The sequence below is a fragment of the Mytilus trossulus genome, chromosome 3 (genome assembly GCF_036588685.1).
Source record: "Mytilus trossulus isolate FHL-02 chromosome 3, PNRI_Mtr1.1.1.hap1, whole genome shotgun sequence".
NCBI lineage: Eukaryota > Metazoa > Mollusca > Bivalvia > Mytilida > Mytilidae > Mytilus > Mytilus trossulus.
In genome coordinates this window covers 68,848,096-68,863,782 of record NC_086375.1, presented here as the reverse complement: position 1 = coordinate 68,863,782, position 15,687 = coordinate 68,848,096, and the positions used below count along the sequence as shown (strand labels likewise).

The window sequence follows — 15,687 nt, the reverse complement described above, 5'->3', positions numbered from 1 at the left end:
AATATTTATCCACTCTCGAATGTTAAATCTTTAATATTTAAAACCCTTGGCAAGCCTGGCGTTTTAAATTTGAAAATTAAACTGTCTCAAATAAACACATCACACTCAATGCAGTGTATGACATAAACCAAAATATTGCATGCAGTCAACTGTATTGTGACGGAAAATTATCTCAATTGGATGTTAGGATGACAATTTTCCAAATGTAACAAAATACATTTTGTGTATACATTTAAATATATCTTAATTGCCAAATCTAGTGCAAGGGGATAATAGCCTAATGTCTGTATGGTTTTGACTAGGTTTTAGGGTAGAAATGATCAAATGAACACATTCAATACAGTCAAAGTAGTATTTTTGCTGCTACATGTATATCCCTTTGGTCAAATATATTGGTCATTCAGCATATGCATCATTGGAATTTTAACAATTCATCATAAACTTCACTGCAATGAGGTTAAAACATATTTCACTGACAAATAATTGAATAAATAATTTACTTGAAAATATAGCATACAGACCTTTAAGGCTAAGGCGGATCCCAGAATGGACCTGGGTGTCCCAGACCCCCCCCCCCCCCCCCTTTCGTGGAAAAAATTAGGTTGATTATAATATAGGAAATCACTAAAGCATGACTGGAGCAGCCTCTCCCCCCCCCCCCCTTTTAGGTCAGTCAGCGGGCCCCCTTCTTAGGTCATGTTCTGGATCCCCCACTGTAAAGACTCTAAATGTTTTAACTTTTGTTAACAAAGTAAAATAATAAAAGCATTACCTATCACATGTTGTTATAATTTCTGTTCAAATAATTACCTCATCAAATACTTTAGACTGTACAATGTTGAAGTATGGAAATTCAAATATATCTCTGTATCTTTCAGCTTTATCATTCAAGGAAAATGTTTTCTTTATTTCAACACCATGACATTTTACCCATCATAAATACAGTTCTAACATAGATTTCATAGGTTTTGCTCAAGCAGTTCAAAATTATCATTCAGAAACTAGTAGTGACTGACACCATAAAGACAGACAGTCCAAGTACATCTGATACTATATACCCCTCTTTTTATATCAAGAAGGGGTAAAAAAAATATGAAAATGATTATCACAGTTGGATTTTTTTTTAAATCAAATTTAAAATAGATTTATCAAAAAAAAGTAAATCTATTTAGGAAAAGTGATTTCTTAATTATCTTACACATATAATTTTAAAATTTTAAATAAATTTTGAAGATATTGTTTAAACAGAAATTAATGAATTTCTGAGAATTCATTTTGGCATTATGGATTGAGAACACATTTCATTACATGGATTTGATAAATGCTTAATTTGATATGGCCAACTAAAGTTTAGACATTCTTCATGACAACTCAAAGTAAGATAGATTAAGCCTATGTTTCAACAATCCAAAACTAGGATTTACAGACAGCAGACATTAATGAAAAAAAGAAGGGACACAAATGACAGAAAAAATCATAGAACAAAAAATATGGTCTTCTAGGAAAATGAAATATTAAAATTCTTATGACTCACAGTCAGTTTGAGAGAAATATAGAAGATTAAATCTTTTTCATTCATTAAAGGATACAAATTTCTTCTCTGGACCGTAATTTAATTCCATGGCTGCTGGGCACTAGAAGGAAAGCAAAATTGTATTGAAATTATTACCTTCGTTACAATGAAATACCTTGATTTCCCAGTTTAATATGTGTCAAAGAGATGCCTAGAGACAGCCTGAGGACACCAATGGTTCTTTTACACAGCTAGAAATTCTCAACACTCTCATTCTTCAGCTGGCTCCTAAGTCATTATGTAAACTAGTTCAGTGAAAAAAGAGCAATTGATATCTTGATATAAAATAAATGGTGAAGGAATCTGTTTCTATAATGATTTTGATGATATAACGCTAAATTACAGATGCACCATGTCCATGGGAACATAAGTCCAATGTAATCTTTTCTTTGTTATATAGTAAGTTAGATTTTTGTGTTGAGTCCAATGACTATAAAGTCTGCTGACAATTTTATCTCAAATGCTGGAAAACCAAAAATTGCAAAAAAATCATTTATTTTTTTTGCTGGTCACCTTGACTTTTGCCCTGGTGACCTGCCTTGACCAAAAACTTTAATCTGTAGCAGGACAGATGGACAGATAAACCAACCAACAAATGAATGCACAGACCAGAAAACATAATGCCCCTCTACAATTGTAGGTTGGGCATAAACATGGTCCAGATTTAATTTATGGCATAAAAGTAGATTAACAAAAATATAAATATCCAAGGAAATTTGAAAAAGAAATTCATTTATCAAATGGCAAAATCAACAGCTCAAACACATCAAACCAATGGAAAACTGTCACTTTCTTGAGTTACAGACATTTCCTTAATTAGATACTATCCTAAAATTTAAGTAGATATTTACAAGTACTATGACTTTCATCTTTGATCTTCTAACCCTTAATGAAGATGACTTGATGTTCCGTTAGGCATGTTCAACCTAAATTTGACAGATTGTTCAAGATATCACATGTACAGAAACCAAATTATTGTCTATGAATTGCTACATTGACTTTGACCTTTGAGCTAATGGCATAAATATCAATAGGGGTCTTGGTCAGCGTATGAGGCACCAACAAATTAAGATTGGTAAAAGCTGATCATACAGTTTGTCTATTCTTTTCTTCCTTTTACTTTTCAATCATGTAATTTTCTAAATATTTCTTTTCTTCTATATAAAAATTTATAACTGAATAGTGTTAAATATGTTCAAACTTACAGACCAAGGGTAAAGGTGTAGGAATTGCATCTTTTTCTGAACATAGAGTTCTTCCTTTGTTTTTGTATGCAGTCACTCTTTCTGGTATTTCAGCTTCCTTTTGAGTATGACCTGTGTTTTCTTTTCTATTTGTAAGCTTAGGTGCTTTGCTTACATGTGAAAAGAAAGGTGTTATTGGAGAAATGAACCTGAAAAAAGAAAAGTATTCATAAAAATTGCTGGTAGAAAAAGATCCTATACAGAATTATTTTCAGATTTTTCTTCAGTTTTTTTTAATCTAACTTTCAGTTTCAGTGATGGTCTTCTTAAATGACATGTATTTCATTAAAAAACAAGAATGTGTCCATAGAACAAGGATGCCCCACTCGCACTATCATATTCTATGTTTAGTGGACTGTGAAATTGGGGTCAAAACTTTAATTTGGAATTAAAATTAGAAAGATCATATCATAGGAAACATGTGTACTAAGTTTCAAGTTGATGTAACTAACTTCATTAAAAACTACCTTGACCAAAAACTTCAACCTGAACTTAGCACTATCATTTTCTATGGTCAGTGGACCATGAAAATGGGGTCAAAACTATAATTTGGCATTAAGATTAGAAAGATCATATCATGGGAAACATGTGTACTAAGTTTCAAGTTGATTGGACTTCAACTTCTTCACAAACTACCTTGACCAAAAACTTTAACTTAAAGCCAACGGACGCACAGACGGACGAACGAACAGATGGACAAATGGATGAACGAACGCGCGGACGGACGAACAGAGGCACATTTATTCTTTATTATTTGTTTCTATTAAATTGTTTTTTTCTGGCTTATTTTAGAATTAAAATATTTCTTGGAAAACTAACCACATGTATTATTCTTACAAAAGTTTTTCAAGTGTAGATCATTTATAGGATGATTGATTTGTTTTCAAACAAACATGTTTTTACAGACAGTCAGCACCAAGCTGTGCTCTTCTTCTTGACACTTTTTTTGATTCTTTACTTAATTGAGCCAAACTTTATTCATGGACATTTCCAGAAGCTATAAGCTAGTACTCTTTTTTTTTACTTTATGTTCTGAAATAGACTATGTCTAATCAAATATATGACCTTATAATCTAAAATTATTCTAGATTGGAAAGTGGTTAATTATAGAAGACCAGCTTATCTCACCTTTTTCTTTTCTCTGTCTGTTCTAATACATTTTGTTGTGCTAGATCTGAAAAAATATACATTTTGTTACACCTGATCTTTCTAACTATTTGATTGATTACCCCTTGCCTCTCTGACTTTGTCAAGGGGAAACAAAGATTGGAAAAATGTTCTTGGACTTTTTAAAATGTGCAAACTTACATATATAGAAGTTGCTAAGATTATCCCTGTACTTATTTTGGGTTTGACAAACAATTAACATAAAAATGAAAGAAATTCCTATCACTCATCCAAAAGAGTTAAATTCTAGTAGTAAATATAACTCATCCAAAAGACTTAAATTCCAGTGGTAAATATAACTTCAGAACACAATTCATATAATCTTGAAGTAGCCCTTCTTTATTCATAGCTACTATAAAATCCAAACTTTTTTAAACACCACCAGTATAATGGTATTATAAAATATGATTGATTTTTTTTATATAAATAGCATTTCTTTATGCTTCCTTCCCAGTTTTTTTTTAATGGAAATTTTGAAACAGAATGACCTGTATATATTTTCTTAAACATTCAGATACAAACCAGGATGCAGGAAGTTGGTCCCTTTCTCTTCAACCATTGAATCCACATCCTTCATCCTTTGAACTTTAAATATGTCTCTACTGGTCTTTTTAGGAAGTATGATATCAACATTCTGTTTCTCCAACCCATCACTTTTATAACCAGATCTAACATTTGCTATACCCCTCCCAGCTTTTTCATGATAACCATTGTCCTTTTCTAATTGATTATTATGGTATAACTGGGAAGCCAGAATATCAGGTACATAGTTTTGACTGACAGGCAAGTCAAGATCATAATTGGAGCAATGATTTGTTTCCTGTAATCGACCTGTCTGATTTAATCCTTGTGATCTCTGTGAGTTCTGATAAAGTTGAGATGCTTGAATGTCCCCTAAAAATCTTTGACTAGGTAGTAATGGAGCTTCAAATGATGACGGTGCATCAGGTACATCAGTGGAAAAAAAATCATGTTTCTGGAATTTATTGCAGGGCCTAAAAATGAAATATATATTTTATTTTTGATATCAATATCTCAAAATGACTTATAGAATTTTAACATTTTGAAGAACTATTAAACTTGAACCAAACAAGTGCTTAGAGAAGCACCTACGCATATCAACAACTACTTGGTATATGCTTCTAAGACACTCAACAGCTCAACTGGGGGGAGGGGGATATGTACATTGTACCATTCTAATGATTTACTTCACCTTTGTATCTATTAAAATTGTTATTCCTCACTGGCTTAGTCCGTCAACTTTTTCAAGAGATAACAATAATTAATCTCACATTTTTTTCCAATTCCTGAAAATTAGCAACTAGAAGCTCTCAGGAGCCTGTGTCGCTCACCTTGGTCTATTTGCGTTTTGGTGATGGTGATGTATTTGTAGATCTTTCTTTACTAAACATTCTTGTTGCTACAATTATCTCTATCTATAATGAACTTGGCCCAGTAATAACAGTTGAAAAAAAAATTGACTATAAAGGGCAATAACTGACAATTTCGGTCATGTTGACTTTTTTGTAGATCTTATTTTGTTGAACATTATTGCTGTTTACAGTTTATCTTTATCTATAATAACATTCAAAATAATAACCAAAATGTCCTTAAACTACAAATTTGGGTGCAGCAACCCAACAACTGGTTGTCAGATGTGTCTGAAAATTTCAGGGCAGGTAGATTTTGACATAATAAACAATTTTACCCCTCATCAGATTTGCTCTAAATGCTTTTGTTTCAGAGATATAAGCCAAAATCTACATTTCACCCCATGTACTATTTTTACAAATGGGGGCCATCTTGGTTGGTTGGACGGGTCACACCACACATTGTGACCAAGTTTGGTTAAATTTGGCCAAGTTGTTTCAGAGAAGAGTTTTTTTTAAAAGAATACTAAAAATTTTGAAAAAAATGGTTAAAAATTGTCTATAAAAGGCAATAACTCCTTAATGGGTCAACTGACAATTTTAGTCATGTTAACTTATTTTTAGATCTTTCTTTGCTGAACATTATTGCTGTTTACAGTTTATCTCTTTTTATAATAACATTCAAGATAATAACCAAAATCTGCAAAATTTCCTTAAAATTACTAATTTTGGGGCAGCAACCCAACAACCAGTTGTCAGATTTGTCTGAAAATTTCAGGGCAGATAGATCTTCACCCTTCAGGCCAGGTGAGTTAAAAATACAAAGACTTACTGATCATAAGGTGTCCTTTGGTCAAAGAAAAGCTGACTGGGATTCATCATTTACCATTACACACCTAAAATGTTAAATAAATACATGATTATCAAAGTGTTAGCATTAAGGGTTTTTAAAATAGCCAAGTGTAAAATATGTATATGTACATGTACTTTTAGTCAAAATCATAAATAAAAGTTGAATATTAAAGTGTTATTAACTGGCTATTTCTGTATTCATCCAGTTATAAATTCAAGGTGAGCTGTATTGGACTTGAGACTCGAAACAGCCACTTCACAACACTTTATTTTAATTCTTTTAATTAGAAAAAAAAACCATAAACTAAAGGTTCAAAATTTCATATCTGAATTTCTCTTTTTGCATTCAAGTCCATGGAATTTGTTTGTCAACATTGTCAGATGTAATTTCTGAATTCTCATCCAAGTACTTAATTCTATGCTACATGAATAACAATTCATTTTATCTGGCAAATATAAAGAAGCTGGGTAGAATAAAGCCAACAGGTTTTCTATTCTATCTCTTGGTTCAAATGCATTCTAATGATTGATCAACCTAAATGAACAGAACCAGTGTAATTAATTGAAAATCGTACTTCAAAAGGCTGTGAAATATTTCAATTCAAGACTTTAAAAGAGGTTACAAAACACTGAACATCTTTTAATTTTAGTTTTATGATTATGTTAAAAAAAATAATAATACAAATGTGATTTTGCATAATGATATGTCCAAATGTAAGTAATGCTGAAGAAAATAAAAAAATGGAAATGAACGCATGAGCCAATATTTTTTTTCCCCTGTATGGGCCCTCGTATTTGCCCTATCTGAAAAGCATGGCAACATCATTAGTATTGTGCATGCTGATTTATCAGGATAAGGGCTGATTTGCTCTTGAATTTAAAATAACATTAATGGCACCATTTTGGGGCATTACCAGCTATTATATTTATTAGGTCTTAAAAAAATCTCCCAAAGTCTTAACTTGGTAAACTATGTTATTTTAAAGTCAATTTGCTTCCATTGATAGATATTTTTTTGCTATTTTATAAATAAACAGTCTTATGAAAATTCTCAGCTTATATGCCCTTTGTAGTCATTACAGTTCACTTAGCAATAAACTTAGTCACAAAAAAAAACATTGTTATAAGTGCTGACAGGTGTCATATGGTATTTTGAACCCCCTAAAAATTGAACCCGGGGTCAAAATACCGGGGTCATTTTTCACATATGGTAGTTTGAACCCCCTGCGGTATATTGAACCCCCCTGTTTTTGAGAAATTGTATTGCAGATAATCTAATTTACAATTTATTGGCTATTATTTTTATTTAATTAGAGGTTATGAGTAGGGGGTTCTATATACCTCAGGGGGGTCAAAATACCATGGCTATATAAAATTTTGCAAAATATCTTTTCCAGTATGCTAAATACATACAAACTACTTATTAGAGTATTATAACTATGTTAAGGAGTTAGAATAGCTTGGATTTTTGAAATTCAAGGTCTATAGTAGAGGGTTCAATATACCGCAGGGGGGTCAAATTACCATGGCTAAGTAAAATTTTCAAAATATCTTTTCCAGCATGTTGAATACATACAAACTACAATTTGGAGTATTATTACTATGCTAAGGAGTTTGAATAGCTAGAATTTTTTGAAATTTAAGGTCTATAGTCATGATAGTAGGAGTTCAATATACCGCAGGGGGTCAAAATACCATGGCTAAGTAAAATTTTCAAAATATCTTTTCCAATATGTTAAATACATACAAACTACTTGTAGGAATATTATACCTATGTTAAGGAGTTTGAATAGCTAGAATTTTTGAAATTTAAGGTCTATAGTAGGGGTTCAATATACCGCAGGGGGTCAAAATACCATGGAAATTATTTTTTTTCATAACATTTTTTCCAGCATTTTAAATACATACAAACTAATTATTGGAGTATTATAACTATGATAAGGAGTTAGAATAGCTAGAATTTTTGAAATTTAAGGTCTATAGTAGGGGTTTAATATACCGCAGGGGGTCAAAATACCATGGATTTTTTTTTTTTTTCTTACATCTTTTCCAGCATTTTAAATACATACAAACTACTTATTGGAGTATTATTACTATGCTGAGGAGTAAGAATTGCAAGAATTTTTGAAATTTAAGGTCTATGGTAGGGGGTTCAATATACCGCAGGGGGGGTCAAAATACCATGGAAATTATTTTTTTAAACATTTTTTCCAGGATGTTAAATGCATACAAATTACTTATTGAGGTATCATTACTATGTTAAGGAGTTAGAATAGCTAGAATTTTTTTAATTTAAGGTCTATAGTAGGGGGTTCAATATATTGCAGGGGGGTCAAAATACCAGGGCTAAGTAAAATTTTCAAACTATCTTTTCCAGTATGTTAAATACATAAAAACTACTTGTAGGAATATTATAACTATGTTCAGGAGTTAGAATTGCGGTATATTTAACACCCTACCATAGACCGTCAGTTTCAAAAATTCAAGCTATTCTAACTCCTTAACATAGTAATAATACTCCAATTTGTAGTTTGTATGTATTCAACATGCTGGAAAAGATATTTTGAAAATTTTACTTAGCCATGGTATTTTGACTCACTGCGGTATATTGAACCCCCCTTCTATAGACCTTGATTTTCAAAAATTCAAGCTATTCTAACTCCTTAAAATAGTAATAATACTTCAATAAAGTGTTTGTATGTATATAACATGCTGGAAAAGATATTTTGACCCCCCTGCGGTATATTGAACCCCCTACCATAGACATTCAATTTCAAAAATTCCAGCTATTCTTAATCCTTAACATAGTTATAATACTCCAATAAGTAGTTTGTATGCAATTAACATGCTGGAAAAGATATTTTGAAGAAAAAATATTTTCATGGTATTTTGAACCCCCTACTATAGACCTTTAATTTCAAAAACCCAAGCTATTCTAACTCCTTAACATAATTATAATACTCCAATAAGTAGTTTGTATGTATTAAACAAACTGGCAAAGATATTTTGAAAATTTTATGCAGCCATGGTATTTTGACCCCCTGCGGTATATTGAACCCCCTTCCATAGACTGTCAATTTCAAAAATTCTAGCTATGATAACTCCATAACATAGTTGTTACTCCAATTTGTAGTTTGAATGCATTTTTAAAACATGCTTGAAAAGATATTTTGAAGAGAAAAAAAATCCATTGTATTTTGACCCTCTCCCCCTTCCATGGTATATTGAACCCCCTCCTATAGACCTTGAATTTTAAAAAACCAAGTTTTTCTAACTCCTTAACATAGTTTTAATACTCCAATAATTAGTTTGTTTGTATTTAACATGCTGGAAAAGATATTTTGAAAATTTTACTTAGCCATGTTATTGTACCATGGTATATTGAACCCCCTACTATACATCTTTAAAAGACCTTTCATGTTAAAATATCTTGCTACTGTAACTCCTTAACATATTTATTATACTCCAATAAGTAGTTTGTATTTATTTTATTAGTTTGAAAAGATGTTTTGAAAATTTTATTTTTTAAAATCAAGTGAGCCATGGTAATTTGACCCCCTCCCCCTTTTTTGCCATGGAGAATTAAAACTTATAAGTCTACCATTCTATATAAATATTTTAAATTTCAAAGAATTATAGTGTCCAAGCTACATGGTCTAGTTTTAATGCTTTAAGAAGTTTTTTGAATGAAATTTTGTTGGTTAAGACTTCAGAGCACTTATACCAAGCAAATATTTTTCTTTTAACCAATCATTGAAAATTGACCTCCCCTTCTTGTATAAATGATTTTTAATATTTGATTAGCTTTTATATAATGCTAAATGCTTTATTAATCATCTAGAATGAAAAAAACAGGGGGGGTCAATTTACCATGGGGGTTCAATTTTCCATACAGGGGGGTTCAATTTACCATAGCGGTATTTTGACCCCGGGGTCATTTTACCATGGGGTTCAAAATACCATATGACACCGGCGTTTTGCATTTGCGCCGATCTGCATTTCATTTGCGCCAATTTTTTCTTTCATTTGCGCCGATTTTTTTTTTCATTTGCGCCGATTGTTTTACAGGTAAATTACAGGTAAATTACAGTTGAAATGTTATAAGAGGATTTGGTATGAGTGCCAATGAGACATCTCTCCATCCCAGTAATGTTATTTTCATTTATCATTAAAGACCTCTTCCGTTAGCCAGTTGTACATGTGTTATGAATTGACAATCATAACATGTATATAACTATTGTCTCCTGCTTAAAATCAAGAAGTAAAAAACCTAAGATAAAAGAACTTTGTTTATACTAAAATGACGAATTAAAAATATGTGTAGCAGCATTCAAATCCATAAAAACTGAATACATTCAAATCATAAATCTGTTCTTGCCTAGTATGTATAGGCAACACATCTAATATATTCCTTTCTTATGATTTCGTCTCTTCTATATTTGGCAAAATTGTCGATAACGAATGCCATCTTTTCTTTGTCACGCATACGTACTGGTGGAGGCATTTCTAGAGTTCGCATTTTCTCACAAGGAAGCTACTAAACCAAGAGTTCGAAATGGTGAAGTTGAAATCATCCCTTCTTTAATCTATGGACGCCATCACGAATTGGTTGACCGTCATGGAATGTGTACTTGTACGTGTCTAAGAAATTAAGAATGTATGACATTTGTCATCAGGAGGAGCGTCAGACAATGTCAGCTGTGAAGCAGTCATCGATTTCATTTAGGGAAAGAAATGGTAACCCGAAACATTGGTATAGCCATTTACCAATTGCAATGTCACTTGATTTGTCTTTATACTCTGTGCTCAGCCAATGTAACAGTATGAACTTACCTGTAACTTACCTGTAAATCCAATTAAGAAAAAATATAAAATCAGCGCAAATGAAAAAATGAAATCGGCGCAAATGAAAGAATGAAAATTTTCAAAATCAGCGCAAATGTCATACGCCCGTACTGACTTCAATTAAACTTTTTTTTTTTTATCTAACTGGTTAATAAGATATTTTTTTCAACTAGTTAACCAGTAATGCAAGTATTACAGTTGTACAAGCTGATGTTGATAGAAAATGTCTGCAGTACTTTATGAATGCATAGTGATAAGATTTTATTATACAAATTAATTAAAATTTAAATTTAACAGATAATGATAAAAAATACAGTAAAATAAAGTTAAATCAGAACATAGCTGCACATCAAGAGGGAGATAGATCACACAGTTACCCCTCCAAAAAATCATTGTCAACCTTCAAGCTTCGCCTTGGATGAAAATCAATGTTTTCTCTAGGTAACAATCTGCTCTATCACCCTCTTAACTATGTGTTGACAGCTGTTGCCCATTTGTTTGATGTGTTCTAGCATTTTATTTTGCCACTAGATTAAGGACTGTCTATTTTGAATTTTCCTTTAGAGTTTACTGTGGATTCATTAATATTCGTTGGATACTAATTTTTGTGGATTTCGTGGGTACAGGAGAACCACGAATTCAAATGTTCAACGAAATACAAATTTTGTAAAGGAATGAGTGTAGACTTTGCCCAAACCACGAACATAAATATCCGCGAATATGTAAGTTTTCCTCAAACCAAGAAAATTGGTACCCACGAAAATAAATGAATCCGACAGTAGATTTTTGTGATTTTATTTTTAACTGATTCCTAATTATATAGCTACCATTTATTTAATATCAATGTAGTATTAACCAAAAAATTCAAATATAATAAGAAAACAAAAAACAAACTAAAAATCGCTTTAATGCATTGGTTCTTGTTTCTATTACCTCATTGGGTGCTAAGCGTGACGCGGGATTGCCGATTTTTCATAAGTGTGAAACGTGAGAATCAAATTATTGTGTCGTGAAAATGGGAAATGAGGTCTTGCGGGACCCGGGGAATGACAAAAAAACGAGAATTGCTTACGTACATAGTGTAAGTAGGATACAGGAATCTGACAAAACACTCAGCGGGATCTGGGATCGGAACCCCGCAATGAGACCCCTTTACCTGGGAACAGTATATCTATAGTCAATATAGTCAATATATATATTCCTGCTTTTATCAATTTAAGAATAGGGAGCAGCAGAAGAGTGCTAAATTTTAGAAAAAAAAGAAAAATTTTGATTTTTTAAATTAAAAGGGGAAAAGATAATTTGAACAACTACTTTTCTAAAAGAGGGGTCCAATAATTTTCAATAATAAAGAAAATATATAAGCTAGTCCAGCATGAAAATCTGCCATAATTAACACCACAGGCATTTGTTTCTATCCATAAGAAAACCCACTATCAACATATATTTACAATTGTAAATGGATAGAAACAATAAAGTGCCTGTGCATAACACTGGAAATTACATGGGCGATTATGGCAACAAGTGGGATTCAGGAATCACACTTAACAATAAGTGGGATCAGACCTAAGTTAACAATGAAACCCCCCTCAAAAAGGGATTGCCATTACATTGAGGGGTAACCCCACATTAGAGGGGCTGTTTTTAACATGATGTACACATCAGACACCCTTGACTTTATGACTTTACGTCTTTAGAGGTTGTCAGACATTTTCATTTTTTTTTACCTTGTAGTTTTAGTTTTGCATTTTGCCAATGTATATACACAAAAGCTCTTTGACAATATCACACAAGAACGTTTTTAACAACAACAAAAATTGTGAGACCAACGAAATACTGAGAAAAAGTCTAACAGCAGGGGTCCAGCCATTTTAAAAAGGGGGTCCCAACCCAAGATAAAGGGTGGGTTCCAGCTATATGTCCCCATTCAAATGCATTGATCAGCCAAAGAAAGGGGGTTCCAACCCCCCGGACTCCCCCTGGATCCGCCAATGAACAGTAAACACACTTTTAGTTGGTACTTTTTTTCTTTTTTTTCTTCAGCAGCAGACGAAGTTTAATTAAAAAACTATTCCCGTACCGACATATAATATTTCCGGATATTCGCTATTTTCCCCATTTTTCCCTCGAACTCTTTATATTTTACCAACCTCAACCTGATATTCATTATTCTTGTTAGCGTATTATATTTTTTGTCTGTATTATTCTCTCGTATTTTAACCCGAATCCAGACCCAGTACTCAAATTATCAATCTCACGGTTCAGTGTCACAGAAAAATTATCGACGGTGGCCTTAGAATAACGCGGGTGGTCAAGCGCACTTGTAAGATTTGGAATAGGATCGTGAAGGAAATCTTTATTATGGAAAATAAACTTATAAAGTTTGCATATAATTATATAGATTATTATCGTTGACCAACCAATGATAACCTGTTTATCGCTATTTTATCTATGACCATGATGACGAAGTTGTCAATTCAGTCATGTCAATTTCATAAGCTCCTTAATGCGGGGTTCACACATTGCCGATTATTGCTCCCGTTTGAGATCAGACAACGATACGACACGAAAAGTGAAAAAGTCGGATTAGTATCCTCAATTATCTGGAATGTCCTATTATTGTCTGAACGCAGTCGTTTCAGTTCGTAACAGATTCCTACTGGTCGGGAAGGGTCCGAATAGTTCGGCAAAGCACCCCGACAGTAAGGTGCGTCCCGTAACATTCGGGGAAACTCAGCCGATTTTGTCTAGTCGGATTACAATCGTGCCTATGTCGTGACAGATTCTGATGTATCGGATCGATTTCCTAACAATGTTCTGTACGTGTATTCGGGACGGTGTCCTGTGGAACGGGAATGATCTGGAGAAATTTTTCATTGCTGTTTTTCTGCCGATTGAGTCCAGATTGCATCCAGACCTTGTCGATTGCGAACCGTTTTTGCCGAAACCGTTCCGAAACAGTCCCGTTATAAATTCTAAATTCGTCAATGATACCCACGTCAGAGTCCCGACAATTACAGAACACAATACGACTGAGACCAGACAAAGCCGTTTGCAATACGATAGAGAGGACCGTGATAAGATTACGTTCCGACAGTACCTGATCATCCCGAGTATGCCGACAGTTTTCGAACGGATAACTTCCGTCAGCGTCGGTTCACTGTCTTGTCATGGTCTAATATGCGCACCAAACCATGGCAGTATAATCAGTTCGTTGATTGTGGCCATTATCTGGCAGAAGCAGAAGCAGAAGTCACTATCTGATCTCTGTCGGATTATATACGGTAGAATCGGGACGCAGTCGTGACAGACTCGGTCGAATTTTACCTGGCGAAAGATACAAATCGGATTAGAAACGGATTTAGAACGGGATTATCGGGATAAATTCGCTTGGAAACGGTTAAATATCGACGCTTCCTGGACAATATCTGATTGTTGTCGTGATTAAATATTTTTTTTTACAAATTTTAATTTAGGTTTGAATTTCCATCCACGATTCATAGGATCTTGATCAGACTTTTAATAAATTTAAATCGGGAATGGTCCTGTCAAGGACGGCGGTAAAAATCGTGAATGTGTGACTCCAGCTTAATGCGGGGTTCACACATTGCCGATTATTGCTCCCGAGTGAGATCAGACAGCAATACGACACGTAAAGTGAAAAAGTCGGATTAGTATCCTCAATTATCTGGAATGTCCTATCATTGTCTGAACCGCGGCATTCGTTTTAGTTCGTAACAGATTCCTACGGATCGGGAAGGGTCCGAATAGTTCGGCAAAGCATCCCGACAGTTAGGTGCGTCCCGTAACATTCGGGGCAACTCAGCCGATTTTGTCTAGTCGGATAACAATCGTGGCTATGTCGTAACAGATTCTGCTGTATCGGATCGAATTCCGAACAATGTCTTGTGTATTCTGGACGGTGTCCTGTGGAACGGGAATGATCCGGAGTAATTTTTATAGTTGTTTTTCTGCCGATTGAGTCCAGATTGCATCCAGATCTTGTCGATTGCGAACCGTTTTTTGCCGAAACCGTTCCGAAACAGTCCCGTTATTAATACGAAATTCGTCAATGATACCCACGTCAGAGTCCCGACAATTACAGAATACAATACGACTGAGACCAGACAAAGCCGTTTGCAATGCGATAGAGCGGACTATGATAGGATTACGTTCCGACAGTACTTGATCATCCCGAATATGCCGACAGTTTTCGAACGGATAACTTCCGTCAGCGTCGGTTCACTGTCCGGTCACTGTCTGATCTCAGTCGGATAACATTCGGTAGAGTCGGGACGCAGTCGTGACAGACTCCGTCGAATTTTACCTTGCGAAAAATACAAATCGGATTAGAAGCGGATTCAGAACGGTATTATCGGGACTAATTCGCTTAGAAACGGTTGAATATCGGGTCTTCCTGAATACTATCTGATTGTTGTCGTGATCAAATTATTTTTTTTACAAATTTTAATTTAAGTTTGAATTTCCATCCACGATTCACAGGATCTTGATCAGACTTTTATAAATTTTAATCGGGAATGGTCCTATCAAGAACGGTAGTAAAAATCGTGAATGTGTGACCCCAGCTTAAGTTAGTTGTTTCTAGCGATATTTTCCATCTGAAGCGAGTAGCATG

The 15,687-nt window shown here is 33.7% G+C and overlaps 1 protein-coding gene across 1 annotated transcript in view; it reads right to left on the bottom strand.

The window, feature by feature from the left end:
- LOC134712238 (probable ATP-dependent DNA helicase HFM1) overlaps positions 1-13,125 on the bottom strand; it is a 58,678-nt gene extending 45,553 nt beyond the window's left edge. The window contains exons 1-7 of the mRNA XM_063573584.1: positions 13,060-13,125; positions 6,187-6,250; positions 4,507-4,979; positions 3,946-3,991; positions 2,779-2,966; positions 1,590-1,634; positions 811-878 (exon numbers count right to left, since the gene is read on the bottom strand). Of these exons, the coding sequence (XP_063429654.1) occupies positions 811-878; positions 1,590-1,634; positions 2,779-2,966; positions 3,946-3,991; positions 4,507-4,979; positions 6,187-6,236 (870 nt within the window). The 5' untranslated portion in view covers positions 6,237-6,250; positions 13,060-13,125. The remainder of the gene's footprint in view (positions 1-810; positions 879-1,589; positions 1,635-2,778; positions 2,967-3,945; positions 3,992-4,506; positions 4,980-6,186; positions 6,251-13,059) is intronic.
- Positions 13,126-15,687: the final 2,562 nt, after the last annotated feature.